General features: G+C 26.6%; 1 protein-coding gene across 1 annotated transcript in view; it reads right to left on the bottom strand.

Annotated features, from left to right (window-relative positions):
• Positions 1–11,980: 11,980 nt before the first annotated feature.
• The window catches only part of LOC117167901 (LIM/homeobox protein Lhx9-like), an 81,243-nt gene continuing 72,806 nt past the window's right edge, over positions 11,981–20,417 (bottom strand). Inside the window, exon 7 of the mRNA XM_033353140.1 lies at positions 11,981–12,235. Coding sequence (XP_033209031.1) covers positions 11,981–12,235 — 255 coding nt within the window. The remainder of the gene's footprint in view (positions 12,236–20,417) is intronic.

The following is a 20,417-nucleotide window of genomic DNA, read 5'->3' as shown; positions in this document are numbered from 1 at the left end:
AGAATTAAAGAATATTAGAAAATATTTGAGAAAAATCAAATTAGGAATACTTTTGTTAGCCTTTTGCAGTAGAATTCGGAGAATTTTTTGGATAAAGGGCCATACCTGGAAAAAGGCTCGAAAGGGGTATTGATTTTTGCAATTAAAATAAGTTATCCTGAGAAAATATAAAGCAGGAAGGCAGTTTGGAACATTTTTATTATAGTTTACCCAGCAAAACTAAAAAATGGCAGAAAAAGGGCTCATCCTCTACTTACCCTCATTTCCAATAATTTCCCCTACTTTCTTATTATTCTACCCACATCTTCTAGTTTCTATAGCCTTATTTCCTATCATTTCACGTCATTTTCTCTACTTTCCTATCTATAATTTCCCCTCAGTTCCCTTACTTCTCATTTCCCTTTATTACGCCGTATTCTCCCACTCATTATTTTCCTTACATCCCTATCTCCCAATTCTTCTAATTTCTTATACTTCCCCTTCCCTAATTTTCCCTCACTTTCCATACTTCCCCACCCCTTCTTTCCTCTGCTTTTACTTCTTTCATCGCGTACCTCAATTCCCCTTCTTAAAAATATAACGACAACGGACGGACGAACATCTGACACAAACTGTGAGGGTTTTTGCTCGGTACTACGAAACTCTAAAAATTGATTTACTTTCTAAAAAATTGAACAGCATTCGTAAAAAATCAATCTATTTTTCAATCATGCTATTCAGTTGAAACTTCACCATTTAACGACAATTTTACTAATTTGTTGATAATTATTTTTTTTCAAAAATTAAGTTTTAACCGATGGTGTAACGATTGAATTTTTTATGAAAAGTGTATCTATTTGAGTTTATAATACAGTTACTTTGTTGCATGCTGATTTTGTTTAAAAAAATTTTTTGTAGAAAATTAATCTTTTTGGTTAAATATTCAACCATATTTTTAACAGTTCCTCTACTTTTTTTTAAATTCATGAATTCTGTTGAAAGGTAATCCTTTTTGGTTGAAAATTCATGTTAGTCTAAATTAAACGAAGTAATCTACCATAACTTTATGTAATTCAGCGTAATAATAGGCAGTCCGGAGTAATCTTAGGTAATCCAGAAAAATTGTCTATATAGAGGAAATCAAAGGAAATTCTTTATAATACAAAGTATCCCGTGCATGAATAGCCTGATATTTAACGTAATACCACTTTTGGCCCGTTTGGGATTCCTAATCTGGCCCGGATCAGTAGAACTCTGTGGCCCATACTTGGGCCAGACTGGGTCAGACCGCTTTCCTACTGAAACACCATTTACATTCGCTCAGAGAACTAGTTCTGCTTATTGTTTTCTGAGAGCGCTTATTCAAGTAAAATTAGTATATTTATAATTAAATCAATGAAATTAAATTTTTATTCTGTTTTAATAATAAATTTAATATAAAAATACATTAAGGGCACCTTTTCGAAGCACGGATTTCGTAATTAAGTAGTAGAATAAAAATACCAAATGAAAATTTCTTCCACATTAAAATGTTAAAAAATATTATTTTTATTGTTTGTTATAAGTAATAGCAGTTCAACTTTTAAAAATGACTATTAGAAAATTAAAAAAAATAAAACTATCCTAATAAATGATATCCTACTTTTCTGGCGGAAAGATTATATAAGATTATAAATGCCTTTTAGAATTCTACACGAATTAAAAAAATTGAGAGAAAATTTAATTTGTTACAAAATAATGTTGATAAATAAAAAAATATTTGTCATTTTCCGATCATCTTCTTTTTTCAAGTAGAATCCAAAATTTTTTTGGAAACATTCGAATCTTTTCGCCAAGAAATAAAGTTATCATTTATCAGGATTATTTTTTTTTTTAATTTGCGAAGAAGTATTCTAACAAAAACTTTTTTTGCAAAGAATGAAAATTGTGAAACAAAATATTTCTGGTTATTTAACATTTTTTCATGCAAAACGAACCTTTCCTGGCAACTTAAAGCATATACAATAATCTTACGCTTATTAAAAGTATACTTAAACATTTTTTCTGAAACATGTTATTTACGTTTCCGTACTACTTTAATTTTTACTTAAAATGATACTGCTCTTATATATAAATTTTTTTTATCTATTATTTGTGCTTAATATGAAACCACGGAGGCTCTCAGCAACATTGAAACCTTTTTTTGAAATTCCAAAGATCAGTAGTCCCGACCTGGCCCCGACCTGGGCGTGTATTTGATCCGCGGTCTGGCCCCGATATGGCCCCGATCGGGGCCAGATAAAAATTTCTGGGATACATTTTTATTAAAAAAATGTATCTTTGAAATCAAATAAATTTTTGCTATCACTCATTTTTCTATAAAAAAAGTTAGAATAACCTTAGATTTTTTTGATTTTTTAATCTTCTTACAAATGTAGATAAATATTTCCAGCGAAAATCGTTACCTTGACCTGCAATAGTACTGACATTTTCTAGGTTTTTTAAATTCCAATTATTTTCTACTGAAAATACTGTGTTTCATGCTGACAGAACGTAGAACTGTTTTAAGTTGTGAAACCTTTTTACAATATTAATTTTAAAAATTAAAAACACCTATTTTCTAGGAAAACTTTAACATACTACAAAGTTGTTAAAATGTTCTGAAAGTTGTTAAAGTTACACTGAATTCTTTTTAAAATACCAATTTCAGGTGTAAGATACTATCATAACCTCATTTTTTAGTAGAATTCTAAAGACTCTTTGGATTTTGTCGTCTAATATTTAAAAAAAATTCTTTTCTTTTAAACTTTTATAGTTTTTGATGTAATTCTGATATTGTCTAGAAAGTTGAAAATTGTCTTTTCAATAAAATCATTTTTAATAAAAATATTGATTTCTGTTTGAAAATTTCGAATGATTTTTTAACAAAAATTTTAATTCATGACGAAAACCTCTAACAGAATCAGAAATTGTTGAAGCCTTAACATTCTATTATTTTAAACATAACCCATTGGATTTAAATGTTCTGATTTTTTGGTAGAGTTATCTATTTTCGCTAAAACGCAGCAACATAGCCTAAAGATGTTGCAAAGTAATAAATATTCTTAGAAATCAATTCTTTTTAATGCTAACAATCTTCGACTAAAAACATTAACATAACAGAAAATTGTTTAGAATTGTTTAAAATGTAAAAAATGTTTTTTGAACTATAATGATTTTTATTTTAAAATCTTAATTTTTTCATTAAACTTCATTGATGAAAAAACTTCAAATTATAATATTTCAAATTATTAAAAGACAAAAATCAGACCAACTAAGATTTAAAAATTTTAAAAACTTTATTTAATTTTAAATTAACTCTTAAAGAAATGCATTTTAATTTTAAAAAATAACTTCTTTTAAAAGGAAAGCGCCAAAATAAAAAAGGCATCAAATAATAATTGTTTTACATGAGCGAACATTATTTGAACTTTAGAATATTTAAATCTAAATACTTAGAATTGAAACAATATAATAAATTTCAACCTTATAGGTAATTAAGAAGCTTTAAAAGCTTTTACTAAAAAGGTGCAAATCAATTTAAATATCCCATAAGTCTGCTACTCATAAATTTTATGGTGAAGAATTCTATGCGGACTAAACCTTTAGCTGTCAAGGAAAATCATAAATTCTACCACTCCATAAATTAATAATAGAAACAGGCCACAGGTTTTAATTTTGTATCTATATATAACTATTTATTATGCGTTATTAATAGCATACAAATATAACACATCGATTTATTCATACCATTTCACATAACTGAATCAGCCTTTACGTTGACATACATCTATAGTTTTACAGATTACACAGATAAAATTAACAAATTTTAAATCACAAACAAAATTTTCAATGGCAATTATACATTTAATTTTATTGATTTAGCGCAAGGATTGCTATTATAAAATAAAATAGAGTGAAGTATTAATCACTCAGTTAAAAAATTATCAATTTTAAATGATAAAGGAATTATTTTTATTATTAAAACTCTGAAGTGACCGCCCATAAATTAGATTACCAATTTAGGCCGGGGTGGGGGGGGGGGGGTGAAAACTCTACTATTTGGTTGAAAATTCATTTATTTTCTTGAACTTCCAAATATTTTGTTAAAGTTAATCTATTTGCTTGAAACTTCTTTTTTTTAATATTTATAATTTAGTTGAATATCCATGATCTCTTTGGATATAAACTCAACTTTTTTGTTGAAGATACTTGTTTTTGGCTGACAAATTAATTTTTTTAACTAAAAATATACCTATTCCATTTTTGGCTGATCACTGATATTTGGAGTTAAAAATGGATTTTTTTAGCTAGACATTCAGATATTGTGTTGAAAATTAAACCATTTGGTTGAAAATTTACCTATATTGCAGAAAATGCACTTTAATCTTAAAAAATCATATTTTCTTGTAGAAAATTCAACCGCTTTGTACGCAGTTTGCTTTTTTTAGTTCATTTTTTTCGAAAATTAATTGATTTTGTTAAATATTAGTCTTTTCATTTTTTCTTTATTTCATTTTATTATATTCATTTTATTTAATAGAACATCAATCTTATTGTTGTAAAATTCATATTTTTAGTTAAAAATGTAACTATCTTGTTAAAACTGTACCATTTTTGTGAAAAATTTAACTACTTCTTCGAATGTTAAACTATTTTGTTAAAAATTAAATTTTTCAAATCAACTTTTCTGCAAAAAATTAAATTTTTTGTTGCAAATTTATTTTTCACAGTCAAAAGTTAAAACTGTTTAGCAGACAAACTTTTTGATTGAAACATCGTCTACATGTTTCGTTGGAAATTAATTCCTTTTTATCAATCTACAGTTGATTTAAATTTCAACTAATTTTTCAAAATAAAATTTTTTATTTGAGAATTCATATTATTAATTTAAAAATGTAAGTGTTTTGTAGGTGTTTTGTAGGTGAATCATTTTCTTTTCTTACTTAAAAATTCAACCATTTTTCTCTAAATGTATCTTTCTTATCAGGACATAATTATTCACTTGAACTACTACAAATAAAACTCTTTGTTTTAAAATTTAACTTATCTGTTGAAACTTCGTTTTTTTTTAGAAAAATTAAAATTTAAGTGTTTTATTTTTTGTAGAAAATTTATTCTTTGTAGGTTGAGAATTAAAGGGTTTGGAGGACAATTGATTTATTCTGTTGAAAATTTCTTCCTTCCGGTTGAGAATGAAACTATTTGGTAAAAAAATTACATTTTTTGGTTAAATTCAACTGGTTAAAATTAAATTTTTGGTTTTTAAAAGTTCGTAATTGGGGTTGCAAATACATCTCTTTTGGTAGACAATCTTTTTTGGCTTAAAAGTCAACTAATATGTGGAAAATGAAATATGTAATTTGACTTGAAATTTTAGGAATGAAAAATATCATAAAATTGGTAACATAGTTAATGGGCGATCCCTAAATAGCAACATTGATTTGGAAGAATCCTTATCTGTACTTTACTTAAAATACATCATCTGAAGCATTCTTTTAATAATCTATACATTCCTGTTTTAGACTGATAAATGTTCTATAAAATTATTTGCAATCGTTGTCATGTTCAGCTTCCTAACAATATTTTCAAAAACAAAACATTTTTTAATTGTACAACTCAAAATTTTATGGAATTACAAACATTTCTTGCTACTTACTCTTGAAGATCATATTGTTGAATAAATACTCATATTTACACAAATATAAAATAAAAAAATTTATCTAAACAGACTTCCTAACAAAAATCCCAGAAAAGGGAAATATTCCTTAAAATAACTCGCAAAGCTTCTCCGTAGAGATAGAGATTAATGAGTTAATTGCTTTCATGTTACAAAAAGAAGATTTTATCGATTGATGCCAGAAAGTTTTTGCAGCAACATCATCTGTGCACTTAAGATTGTTAATCTCAACGTGTTAGTATCAATTAGTCGTCTTCATTGTTAGTTACTCGCCCACGTATCTACAAAAGGAGTAAGATGGGATAAGACCATTTACACACTCGATTCAGATATACAGTTCTTGAATAAAATTAACTCCTTACTCAATTATGTACACTTTTAGAAATTTCTGTAGAAATTTTCTTTAACGGGTCACTAACGCTTTCTGCAGAAAATGTGTCTAAATTTTCCTAAATAGGAACAGAGATTTTAGCAACGACAATTGCATTAAGCCTTATTCACATGCTTCAGAAAATTTGGTTTTAATTTAGTAAATTTTAGTTACTATGACTGAAAATTGTGAGAGAGTAAAAAATTTGTTTTTACTTTTTATTAACTTTAATATAAAATATTTAGTCTATATTTGTCCTGACAATATAAATAGTACGCTAATATGAGTGAAGTTTGTGTAAACACATTTTCTTAATTCATTATATCATATAATTTTGATAGGAATGTCGTCACTTACATATAAACTTCGCTGACATTTACTCCTCTGAGCATTTGCGGAGTAAATATTGCGCGAGAAGTCGACCCTTTTTGATGACTTCCGTCACGCTCTGAAAGTTCCATAAGTAGCAGTACTAACTTTTTGTAGACAAGACGATGAGAAAAAGTAATATACAATCAGAATGGGTGGTGTGGGATGTCAGGAACCAAATTCATGCTTTAACAGTCCCATCCGAGAATTTGCGGGGTAAATATCGCGCGCGAAGTAGCTTTCTGTCACGCTTTGAAATGGATTGCCCGCTCGAGCAGCGCTGCGTATTTAAGTTTTATCTTAAACTTGGAAAGTCTGCAAGTGAGACACATCTTTTAAATTGGCGCTTTTTGAGCACGTGGTCTGTTTTGATAGCGTGACGGACTCTAAAAAAGTGTTTACTTCTCACGCGATATTTACTCCGCAAATACTCGGAGTCGACTGTTCAAGACTGCATTACGTTCCTTATGTCCCCCACCACCTATTCTGCCGCAAATCCCTTTTTCTCCGACGCTTCTTGAAAACGCGTCATTGCATTCTCGTGAAGCAGGCGTAATGAAGCCACTTTCAACCCATGTCGCTTTCGAACGTGCGCTCTCCGCCGCTGGGCCGACATGAAAATTTACGCCCACTACATGAAGCTTTACGCCAGCTAGGTGAAACTTTACACCTATCACATGGCACTTCGCGCCCGATAGAGAAAATTGTATTTATCTTTCAACAAATACATCGCTGTACCAAACAGTCTTCCTTCTGTTAACTACGCCATTTCTTCCTTTCACTTATAATTTAAAATTGCCAAGAACACCAAACATCCTTTATCTGCTTCACATGCTTGTTTTCAAGGAGGGTAGAACAAAAAGTACAGTGTATGTCAACGACGTACGGATATTTTGGCTCGTGTGACTGCCACCCTAAGACTCGTCAAAATATCTGTCTTTACACCCTCCATACACATTGTACTATTATTGCTCAGCCTGGACTACAGAAAGTTAATCCTCCTACTTATGGAATAATGAGAGCGTGACCAAAGTCCACAAAAATGTATTTACTTTTCGCGCGATATTTGCTGCGCAAATACTCGCAGGCGGCAACATTTTCTTCAGTTTCTTCTTCTCATCTTAATTTTGAATCTATTTCGAACATTAGAACAAAAATATTTCTGCAAAAATGTTTTTTTTTAAACAATATTTATTCAGAGTTTTATGTTCTTTGCTTTATATTCAGATCGAAGTTTGAGTATTGTTTGATTCTAATAATGTATTGCTCACTCAATATTCTGAAAGATTCTGTACAATTCTCTTTGTTACATTTTTATTTTTTTAAAACTTATTTATAGGAATTAAAAAACTTTAATTTAATATTAATTTAGGAAACAACATATTTCTTTAATAAAACTTGTCAAATAAAAATGTACCAAAAAATGTGTACTTTATCTTTCAAAGAATAAAATATGCTCTACAACGTTAGGTGTGAATAAGAATTGGAATTTTACATAAACAGATAGGAAGAGGATAAAACTCCATTTAACTGTTCTTAAATCAACAATTTCAAACTAAATTTTTTTTAAGTCCTCTTTTAAAATTAATGGTAGTTAACATTGGTAATATTTATTGGATTTTGTAAATCATTTTTCTGAATGCTCATTCTTGCATTGAAAATTACTTCTGTAGATCGTTAATTAATGAGTCGTTAAAAAATGTTTTATCATTTTTTGTGAAATAAAAAATAGAATCTAGACATAATTAGTTATGTTTGGTCTTACCCCTTCTTATTTTATGAAAACTATCGTCTAATACTTTGATAATTCGGATATGCTTAGAACTATTATTATTATTATTATTATCACTGATTGCACTTGAAAATACGATTCAAAATACTTGACAAATCTCAATTAGCGACTCAAAGTCGTTTGTATTTTTGATTCTATTAAAATTGTTATGTAATCATTAACCTTTATGATATATCTGAACCTTTTTTTGGGCTCGTTTCAAACTACGTCACATTAAGGAGGAGTTCGAGGGGGTGGTAACATAGAATGTGAAATCACGCGTAAAAAATATAAATTTGAATAAAAATATTGTGAAAGTTTTGAAAAATTTGTAATTTTATTTTACAAGTAAAAGCCTTTTAAATCAGACTTCATACTTTTTCTCTATTCCACTCTGTAACATTTTTTTTTATTTCTATCCTTTCTTCGATCTTCAAGAAACTTACCTTTCTTTTCATTTTTCCACGTCAATGATTACTGAATTAATAAAAAATTAATGAAAATGAAAGATGAAGATTAATAAGAAAATCGAACATTTTTTTTTTTTTGAAAATGAAATGAATTTAATTTTGACGTCTGTTGTTATATTTTGGTATCGAATCCATCTCCTCGAGTTAAAAATTTCACGATTCGGTTGAGGTTTCAACTATTTTGTTAACAATTCTTTTTTTTATGGAAAATTAATTTTCTCAACTGAAAATTTAATTAAGTTTTTTTCTGTCTGCAATTAGTCGAGCTTAGAGGACAACTCAACCCTTACGTGTTTAATTCAAAATTCATATTTTTTTCAAAAATTAACATTCTTATTTAAAAGTTAAACTTCTTTGTTAAATTTTCACTATAATGATTGAAAAATAAATAATTTGGTTAAAAATTCATTTCTTTTTGTTTTAAAATGTTTCTTTTAGCTCAAATTTGTAAAGATTATATTTTTGGTTTGTGAATGAACTTTTTGGTAGGGAATTCTACTGCTTTTTGTAGAGAATTCACCTTTTTTTCTTGAAAATTAAACGATTTGGTTGACATTTATTTTCTTCATTGAATGAAGAATCATTCTTTGTTGAAAAGTTATCTCTTTTATTCGAAATTTGATCTGTTTTGGTTGAGAGAGCAACTTTTTGTTTAAAATTAATTTGTTTTGGTGGAAGACTACTTTTTTGTGAATTGAAATATTTTCTTGACAGTTAAACTAAATTGTTAAAGAATAATTTTATTGGTTAAAGATTTAATTATTTTGTTGACAATATGTTCTTTTTTTGGTTTGAAATTAATTTTTTTAACTTTAAATGGAACTTGAAAAGTGATAACTTTTATTATAGATGCTTCTTTCTGATTAAAAATTAATATTCCTGATTAAAAATTTAACTGCTCGGCTGAAAGTTGAACTAGTTCTTTAAGAATTCATTATATTAGATTTTTTCAACTATAAATTTAACCATTCCATGATGAATTGAAAATTGGTCCTTGTAGTTGAAAATTCAAGTATTTGACTAAAAAATAACTTTTTCGTTGAAACACCCATTATTTCCGTAAAGAATTTAACTGTTTGGGCAAAAAATAACTTTTTAGCACACTTCATATTTTCGGATTGAAAATTCAACAAGTTAGTTAGGATTTTTTAGATTTAAATTTAATTATTTGTATAAAAATCAACTGTTTTTATTGAGAATTCTATAGGTTTTGTACAAATTAAAATATTTGGATGAAAATGAACTTTTTAGTTGTAAATTCAACAATAGTATTTTTTTTTTATTTTGCGAAATTTTACCTTTTTTTGTTAGGAGTCAATTTAAACTTTTTTTTAACCATCTTTTTTGGTTGAATTAAGCTACTTTTTATTTAAAACTAAAATCTTTTTTTGGTTAAAGTATTAAATATTAAATTTTTTGTGAAATAATCTTTTTTATTATGAATTTAACGATTTAAAAATTAAATGGCTTAGTTGTTAATTAATTTTTTTTTATTGAACAATTTAATTGAAAATTCAGCTTTTGCTCGAAAATTGAACTAAATGATTACCAATTTAACTATGGGGTTGAAGATTTAATCATTTTGTCGAAAATTAAAGTTCTTTGTTAAAGGAACTCTTTTCTTATGTAAATTTATACTGCATTGTTAAAAATTCGTCTTTTGAGATTGAAAAATCATCATTTTTATCGAAAACCGTTTGGATGAAAATGTATTCATTTTTGTTTGCAGAAAAAACTAATAATTTTGTTTAAAAAAATTCTTGATTAAGGATTCAACTCTTTTCTACAAAACTGGTGCTGTTGACTCAAGATTCAACAATTTTGTTAAAAATGTAACTGTTTGTTGATAACTTTAATTCTCTTTTGTTTGAAAATTCGATTATTTGATAAAAGATTAGTCTTTGTATGTTAAAAATTTAACTATGTTGTTAACAATTTCTGTTTTATTTGAGAGTTCAACTATTTGGTTGTAAAGCTAAGCCTTTGATGTGCAATTCATTTTTTTTAAGTCAAGAATTTGGTTGAAATTATATTTTTGGTAAAAAATTTATCTTTTTGGGTTAACAATACAGTATATTTCTTTTTCCAACCTTAAGTCAGTTTGAACCACAATTATTATGCTCCAAAAATAATTTGTTTATCGTAATTTGAGTGAATCCTGACCAAGATTTTCCGAATTTGCAAGATATAAAAATGGATGTTTCATTTCATTCCCTATTGCCTATTAAAAATCCATTTGTTTCTAAATGAAAATGCTATGATGTCTGTTACCTTTTTTGAAGGGTGAATTCCATTTTAAAACGCACGTGGTGACAGCATTTCATAATTTATTCTCGAATGATGGTGATTGGCAAGTTCATCATTTCAAAATTCAAAGTGCCCGCTTAACTGCACTACGCATTCCGATTGCGCAATGCGCATAAAAGCGGCACTCTGTACCGCAGCAACCACGGTGAACCATTGTTTCGCCGCGTGTATTGTCGCCTGCTAGTTTGCTTTTACATTTTTAAGAAAAAAAGTGCGATATAATGTCTGACGACCCTGACAATAATTCATCTGGTGTCGAGGAGTCTAACGAAGAAAGCCTGAACGAGGAACCTTCATCAAGAAGACCGATATAAATCAGCACTATTTGCAATGACCATGCTTGCACGTGCAAGCATGGTCATTACATACACTGTAAAAAATATTTCTTGTAATTTTACCACTTTTAAAGAGAGACGTAATATTTAATATTGCCAAAGAAGCGTTTTTATGGAAAAAATGAAAAACTTCCTTCAGTTTATAATTTCACTTTTAGGTTATGCGACATTACATTAAATCGACCTTCATATGACGTCGATTTCGGTGACAAATAATCGTCGAATTGACGAAAATTTCGACCTTTCTTCGACGCTAAATAACGACGTTGTTTAGACATTGAATCGACGATCCGTTCCTGACTGGGATATTATGTCTGTATCTTTTGTGTTTTATTGCATGCCTGTATTAAATTAAATCAAGGAAACAAATTTTTCTGAAAAAGGGGATGATGGATTCCTACTTGTGACGTCACCTTATATCATGATGACTTGTGACAAAGAAAGAGATGGTTCGAAAATATTTCGAAAATAGCCTGACGTAGTTTTTGAGCGACTCCTTTTGTACCTAAAAGTTCTTCTCTTTTTTTAAATATAATAATCGACTAATGAAAGCAATTTTATCTGTTTGTGTTTGGCTCACTCTTGGCACTCGAGTGAAGGATCTCAATTCGAAGCACCGTTTGCTTAGTCAAGATGATTTGACGAAGTACTAAAAGTTTCCTCTTCAAGTTGAAGCCTTCGTCAGTAAAGGTCAGAGAAAGATACCTGAGAAGAAACCCCAGAATGCAAATGATGAAGGGCATGTAATTCTTCCATCGAAGTTGACGGCATGCTGTTGCTGTCCCCCAGGAGACCGGAAGTTGGACCCACTCCTGGAGAACCTCTTCCAGTGCTGGAGGAGACAGGAGTGCCTGGACATCCAACATTGTTCGAGGTGTTGCCCTCTTGTCTCATTATGTTCCGTCTCCACTTTGCCCTTGCATTTTGAAACCAGACCTGAAAATCAAAAATCACTTCATTTTTCCTTATTTATTTATTTAGCAAGAAAATTAAATCTTCGAATGCAATAAGGCAAGGGCGGATCCAGAAAATTTGTCCACGTTGGCATTCTGAATTTTCTTCCACGATATTATGTTAAAGAGAGGGGGGGGGCTAAATCAATTACTAAGAAAAACTACTTAATATGAATATAATAAGGCGACACATTCAACTTTATTTATATTTTTCAATCATAGTGTTGATATTTATAAAATACATAAAAGCACATGCATATATAGTGCGTGAGCGGGGGACACAATTTTCTATGCTATCTCACATGGAGTACATTTTTGATTGAAAATTAATCCTTTTAATTTTTCCTGTTAATTACTCCTGGAAGGTTGAAAATTGAAGTAATTTATTGAGATTCCAGTGTTTCTAGTTGATGTTTCAAAATTTAACTGTGTTTTTAAAATGGATTGATTTATTGAAAATTTATGTTTTCAAGTTGAAAAGTCAACTAATTTGTGGAACATTTATTTTTTTGGCTTGAAAATTTAACTTCTTAGTAAAAACTTCAACTGATTGGTAAAAAATTCACTTTTCTAAATCGAAATTTTTCGTTTAGCATTTTTTGTGAAAAAACTAATCTTCTTGGTTAAATAAACTTTTTTGTTGAAATTTAACATTTTTTTATTGAAAATTCAACTAGTTAGTGGAAGATATTTTTGTTTTGTTTCTTTAATAGAAATATAACATTTTAGATTTTGTAAAAAATTTATTTTTTCATTTAAACAAAAAGAATAAGTTTCATCTAGTTGGTAAAAGAGTCATGTACTTCGTTAAAAACGTATGTTATTATGTAGAAAATTCATCTTGTTTGAGAATGTACCCTCTGGTCAAAAATTGATTTTTATATTTGAAAATTGAATAATTTAACTAAAAATTTAACTATTTAATTTCTGCTTGTAAACTAACCCTTTTTTTGAATTCAACTATTTGGTTGGAAATTAATGTATTTCATTTAAAAAAAATTTTTTCGGTCAAAAGTTAAATCTTTTTGTTCGAAAATTTATTTTCTAGTATAAAAATTATCAACTCCACGTCATAACTTATCATTTTAATTAAAAATTTAACTATTTTATTGCAGATTCCTCTTTTTTTGTACAAAATTAATATTTTAAATTAATCAATGAAAGTATTTCATTTTTTTAAATGTATGTTTGCTAGTAATTTATTCAAAATTCCTCTTCCCAGAAAATAATTCCTTGCGGTTAAGAATTAACTGACTTGGTTAAAATTAATCTACTTTGTAGAAAATTTGACGAAATTGTAAAAAAGTCTTTTTTGTGCTTGAAAAATCAACTGTTTTGTTAACATTTAACTTTGGTGCAACTTCAAACGACTTCAAACTTCAACGACTTTGTTAGAAAAATCAATTTTTTGGTTGATAATTCACTTTTTTGTTAAAAATTAATGTGTTTTGTTGCAAATTTGTCCTTGTTGGAAGTAAATTAATAGATTTCGCTAAAAATTAATTATTAAAATTTATTTCTTATTTGGAAATTCAACTATTTAGTAAAAAATTCGTCTTTTTAGTTAGAAAATTATTCTTATTTTTTTTTAATTCATTGTAATTAAATAGTTTCAATTCAATACACAAATAATCCATTTTTTGTTAATTTTTTTTATATTCCTTTTTGTGTAGAAACTTAGTCTTTCCCATTTAAAAATTAATGATTCCATTTCTGTTTGAAAATTCATCTTTTTTATTTAAAAATTCAAGAACGGGGTTGAAGATTGTTCTTTTCATGTAGAAAATTATTCTTTTTTGAATTGTTTACTTTTAAAACTAAATCTTTCTAATTTATTATATAATTATTACATTTATGGTTGAAAATATTAACATTTTTTAGATGAAAATTCAACTATTTTGCTGGAAATTCGTCTTTTGAGGTAGAACATTTTCCTAACTAAAAAATTGTTTTTGTTTTAAAATAAAATATTTTTAATTCAACATACAATTATTCCTTTTTGTTAGAAAATCCAATTGTTTTAAAATCATTTTTCTAGTAGAAACTTAACCTTTACGGATTGAAATATAGACATTCAATTTTTGGTTGAAAATTGATCTTTTTCGGTTCAAAAATCGTCTTTTTAGGTATACAATTAATTTTGATCGTTAGATAAATAAATCTTTTTCATTTAATATATATTTATTCTATTTTTGTTTAAAAATTCAATTTCGTTTGAATAACTTTTGGTCTAGAAATTTAATCTTTTCAATTTAAAATATATTAATTATTCCATATTTGATTGAAAATTAATATTTTTTAGTTGAAAATTCAATCATTTACTTGAAAATTTGTCTTTTGAGGTAGGACAATAGTTTTCTAGATTAAAAATTAATGTTTTCGGTCAATAACGTAACTTTCTGGTTGAAAATTAATCTTGTTTGATAACAATTAGAGAATTGTGTTGAAAAGTATCCTTTCTGGTTGAAAATTCTTCTTTTTTGATAGAAAATTAATATTATTTTTTGATCAATTATGTTTTTGGTTAGGAATTCAAAGATTTTTGAAAAACTAGATATATTATATTGAAAATTGATCAATTTGTTGAAAGATATTCTTTTTTTGTTTGAAATTCGCTTAAGTCTAAATTAGACGGAGCAGTCGACGATAATTTTATGTGATCCAGGGTATTCCAGTGTAATTATTTACATATAAGTAATTCAGGGTAATATGCTATAATCCAGTTTTTATCCACCTCTGATGGTCCCTGATATTCTTTTTTCAAGCTTTATAATTTTTTAAAACTCTCTTTGACCTTAATTCTGTTCTTTAAAAAACTATTTTATTATATTGTAAAATTTTTAATTAATATTTAATTGTAAAAAAAGTAGAAAGTAACCGCCTACCACGCTTATTCAAATCGTTAGAAAGTAATTTAATCAAGCTAAAATTGTAAGATTAGAAAAGTAATAAAATAATTATTTGAGCTTCGAAAAAATCAACCAAAATTTTCGGGCGATTTTTGAAAATTCTCAGACATTTTTGGGATACCCAGAGTCTTTATCAAAATCACAGCACTTTTCAAGGATTTCCAGGTATATTGTCGTAACCCTGAAAAATGTCTACGATCACAGAAAAAACTAAGTGTTCATTTTTAGTTCGTTGATATCCGATAGATGGCTTTTCACATTTTCCACCGCGCATGTGCCGAACAGCGCGAGCCTATTTAAAATAAATAAATAATATGAACAATAATACAAACAAATCTTTTTTATTATTTTTAAATCAAAATTAAATTGTATGATAAAAATACCAAAATTTCTAAAAAGTGTAATTTTAATGTAATATTTCAAGTGTATATTATATCATTTTAATTAGTGCCGCGCTTTTTTGATAAATGCGCATTTTGAAACGACATATTTCATATGATCTATAAGTTGTCTAAATGGTATTATTTCTAATTAAAAGCGTTCCAAATCGTACACTCTTAGATTAAAATTTGAAATTTGGGAAATTTTATTAGAAAATATTTTAAATTGTGTCATTTCTAATTTAAAGGTTATAAAATAAAACGATTTTATTTTAAAGATAAGAATCCCGAAATTCAATTATTTAAGATCGTGAGAATATTTCGAAGATAAGGCAAGTTCAAAAAGTTGAGATAGAAATATTTTCCAAATGTAATTTTTAAAATTCGATCTTTTTAAACTCAAAGGATTTAAAAATCTATTATATGTAATTAAAAGCGTTTCAAATTGGAAAATTTCAGATTGCAATTTTTATTAATAGACAATTTAATTAGACAGGAGTTGATATTGTATTCTTTCTAATTCAAAGTGTTTAAAACTGAAAAACCTTATTTTTAATTGAAGAATCTTGAATCTAAATAATTTAAAATTAAAATTTCGAAAATAGGACATGTTAAAATCATTAAAAATAAGATATTTTTCGATTAGTATTTTGCAAATTCACAACAAATTTCTTCTGAAGATTATCCTTTCGGTTATAAATTTTTATTTAGTTGAAAATTCAAGAATTTTCTTAAAAAGGCATCCATTTTGTTTGCGATTTTTTTACAATTCTTATTTTAGTATTATAAAGTGAATTGAAACTTTCTTTTGAAGAAACTTTCACCATTCTTTAAAAGGTTTTTTTCATCTGTTTTAAGAGAAATTTATACTTTCTTGAATAAAAATGTAACATTTTGGTTGAAAATTTAAATTTTTTATTGTTTGTCTTTTTCATTTCAAAATTCACCTGCTGCAGCAGAAATTACATCTTTCTTGGACAAAAATGTAACTTTTTAATTCATAATTTGACAATTTCGTTGAAAAGTCATAATTTTTAGTTGAAAATTCCACTGTTTAAATATAATATTTGGGTGTTGAAGAAAGAGCTGAAATATTTTCTGGATGAAAATTCAACTATATATAAAATTTGTTTGTAAATGAAACTATTATACTATTTTCTTGAAAATTTAAATATTTCATAGAAAATTTACTTTTTGTTTAAAATGTATATTTTGGTGTTGAAAAATGAATTAAAATATTTTTTGGATAAAAGTTACACTTTAAAAAAAGTTGTCTTTTTTTATTACAAATTAATCTGTTTCGATACCAAACTTAATCTCTTGAATAAAAACTCAACTTTTTTTGTAATCAAAAATTCTTCTGCTTCACGAGAAATTTCATCTTTTTTATGAAAAATGCATCTATTTGGTAGAGAATTTAACAATATTTTCAAAAAAATATTCTCGTTGGTTAAAAATTCGTATTTTCAGATCGAAAATTAAATTTTTTTCGCAGAAAACTATTTTTTGTTTAAAAATTCATATTTTTATCGTAGGAAATCAACTGAAATATGTTTCAGCAGAAAATTTAACTTTTTTTTTTAATTTATCTTCTTGATCTAAAAGTTCATCTGTTTTAGAAGAAATTGAATTTTTTTCTAATAAAAATGCAATTTTTTGGTTAAAAATCATTCTTCCTTGTTTGAGTATTTAACTAATTTGTTTAAGAAATTTGATTCAATCACTTTGTGAGGGAATAACTTTTTTGTTAAATAGTCATATTTTAAGTTGAAAATTCATCTCTTTGGTTAAGAGTTTAATTATTTGGTTAAAAATTAAACTTTTTAAATTGAAAATTAAACTACTTGGTTAAAAGTTCTAACTTTATTGTTGAAAATTTATTTGTTTGTTTGAGGGCTTGTGTCTAATTTGAAAATACTTTTTATAAATCTGATTTTTAACAAAAAATGTAACATTTACATTTTTTTGAGATTGACTTTTTTTAGTTGAAAATTCGACTTTTTGGTAAAAAATATTATCTTTTAGTCAAAAAATTTCAGTTTTGTTCGTTAAAAATGCATCAGTTTCGTGTCAAATGAATTATTTAATGAAAAGTCATATTCTTTGTTTGAAAATCCAATTCTTCTAGAGAAAATTTGACATCTGGCTTAAAGGATTAATAATTTATGTAAACTTTTATTTAGTTTTTGACTAAAAAATCTTTATTTGACGAAAATTCGTCTGTATTGTTTCAAAATTTTTTTCTTTTGTTATATAAATATCATTCCTTTTTATTTAAATATAAACTATGATACTTTTTCTATGGGAATTGACCTTTTTTGGTGGAATATTCAACTATTATGTTAAAAATTAAATTATTTTGTTGAAAATTCATCTTTTATAGTGGAAAGTACATTTTTTTACTAAATTAATCAATTAAAAAATTTTACATTTGCATGTGGAATACTGTTTTATTTCGTTCATAAAATATTCGATGTTAAAAGTATTATAAGATTCGAATGCTATTATTTGAATATTAATTATTTAAAATGAAATATTAGTCAAGGAAAATCAGTTTTTTATGAATGTGCAACTTTTTGGTTAAAAAACGTTCTTCTTTGCTTGATAATTAAACTAATTTGTTTTAATCATTTGGTTGAATCGCTTTGTTAAGAAATCAATTTTTGTTAAAGATTTATATTTTAAGTTAAAAAGTTATCTCGTTGGTTAAAAGTTTAATTATCTTGTTGAAAATTAAACTACTTGGGTCAAATTTAAACTGCATTGTGAAATTTTTCTTTATTGATGGCTTATGTCTGGTTGAAAATTGTTAGCTATTTAGTGAAAATAGTTTTTTACATTCTCATCCTAATCAGAAGGTATTGGTTTTATGTAAAATTTCACTTTGTCGGTTTTTATAAAATCACGACGTTTTAAGACCCACTGATTCGGAAAAAACGATTTTTACGAAGGGGTTTTTCTGTCTGTGGTATGTATTCTGTAGGGACGATCACTTTCGAAAAATTTATCAGATTGGACTCTGCTTTAGCACACTTTTTTAAGGCCTAAAGAGAATGAACAAGTTCGTAAATCAGCTATTTTGGATCAAAATTCAAAAAGTGAGCACGTTTTAAACATTTCTGAAACCACATTTTTTGAAGATTTCGAAATTCTATGCAAGGTTATTCATAGTACTTAGAAGCTCAAATAATTTATCCTAATGACTTTTTCCTCTTTAAAAAAAAATTATCAGTTAGAGAATTTTCAAAATCCAAAAAAAAAAATCAAACTAAAAATGGACATTTCAAGCCAAACAACGCATTCTATAAAAAAAGTCAAAAGAAGAAAAACGTTCATTTTTGAAAGACCTATAAGTTGATCATAACAACTTTTTTAATTTAATTGAAAAGTTGAAATTTCAAAATTTGATCGTACCAAAAATTTTTGAAACCAAATTTGTTCAAAATTTCTAATTATTATATAAGATTATTCATAGCACTCAGAAACTCAAACAACTTATTTCTATGACTTTTTCTGCAAAAATAAAATTATCAGAGTTAGAGCCTTTGCAAAATAAAAAAAAAATTAAAATTTTAAGCCAAACAGCGCACAAAATGAAAAAAAGTCATTAGAAGAAAAACATTGCTTTTTGAAAGCCTTACAAGATTATGATAATAACTTTTTTAATTTGGTCGAAAAGTTGAAAATTCCAAATTTGATCGTACCAAAAATCATGAAAAATCCAAAAATTCCATTTTTTGGTCAAACTATGCAATGTATGAAGAAAATGAATGAACTAAAATTTCGCGCTCTGGAAAGACCTACAAATTTTTTATGAATCACTTTTCGATAGGAAATAAAAAATAACATTCAAAATAAAAATATTACACTTTTTAAAAAAACGAGACAAGGTACAAACTAACATTAACTGACAAAAAATGTTCGCCTGAAAAGATCTATAAATTTTCTTATTAATGATTTTAGTTTGAAATTTATTTTTTTCTTTGCGTAAAAATGCATCAGTTTCGTGGGAAATTAATTTTTGTTGAACATTCATATTTTTTGTTTGAAAATTGAATTTTTGTAAAGAAAATTTGTCTTCCAGTTTGAAGGTTCAATAATTTAGACAAACTTTTATTTATTTTTGGAGTAAAAAATCTTTATTTGTTTAAATCTTTATTTGTTTTAAATATTCAACTATTATGTTAAAAATTATAGTGTTTTATTAAAGAATTATCTTTTAAAGTAGAAACAACTTTTGTTTTGTTAGAAATAAAAAATTATAAATTTTTAAATTTGTATATAAAACATTGTTAGATTTGCTTATAAAATATTCCATGGTAAAAATATCATAAGATTAAAATGCTGGTATATTTGGATATTAATGATTTGGAATAAAAAATTAGTCATATATTTTAAATTCCTGATATGTCTGAGCTAGACAATAATTTATATTCAACCGTTGATATAACCTGAACAATAAAAATATTGTTAAAAATCATAAATTTTTAAATTCTCTTAAATTCTTTTAAATTGTTCTAAATTCTGTCATATTCTTGGTTATATAACCTGAACTTAAATTCTCGGGAATTTAAGAACTCTAGACCAAGTTTTCCTACAGTGGGGTCTCCTTATACTACTTATACTACTTCATGGCAATGGGTTCCATTTAGGTTTCTTTTCGTTGCAGCTCACAGAAAAAACTGAAGTTTCCATTGGAACCCGTTTTGGGATTGGAAAGGATCTCAAATGTAATTGAGCCTATTCTTAAAGAACCTGTTTCTCGCTTTGCCAACTTCGATATTATGATTAATTAATAACACAATATTTACCTTAAATCACACATATAATCGAACTCTGGTGAACATAAATTAATGATGATAATTACTTTACAAAA

The sequence above is a fragment of the Belonocnema kinseyi genome, chromosome 2 (genome assembly GCF_010883055.1).
Source record: "Belonocnema kinseyi isolate 2016_QV_RU_SX_M_011 chromosome 2, B_treatae_v1, whole genome shotgun sequence".
NCBI classification, from domain to species: Eukaryota; Metazoa; Arthropoda; class Insecta; order Hymenoptera; family Cynipidae; genus Belonocnema; species Belonocnema kinseyi.
Note: the sequence above shows the minus strand (reverse complement) of the source record. Positions and strands in the feature narration are given on the sequence as shown.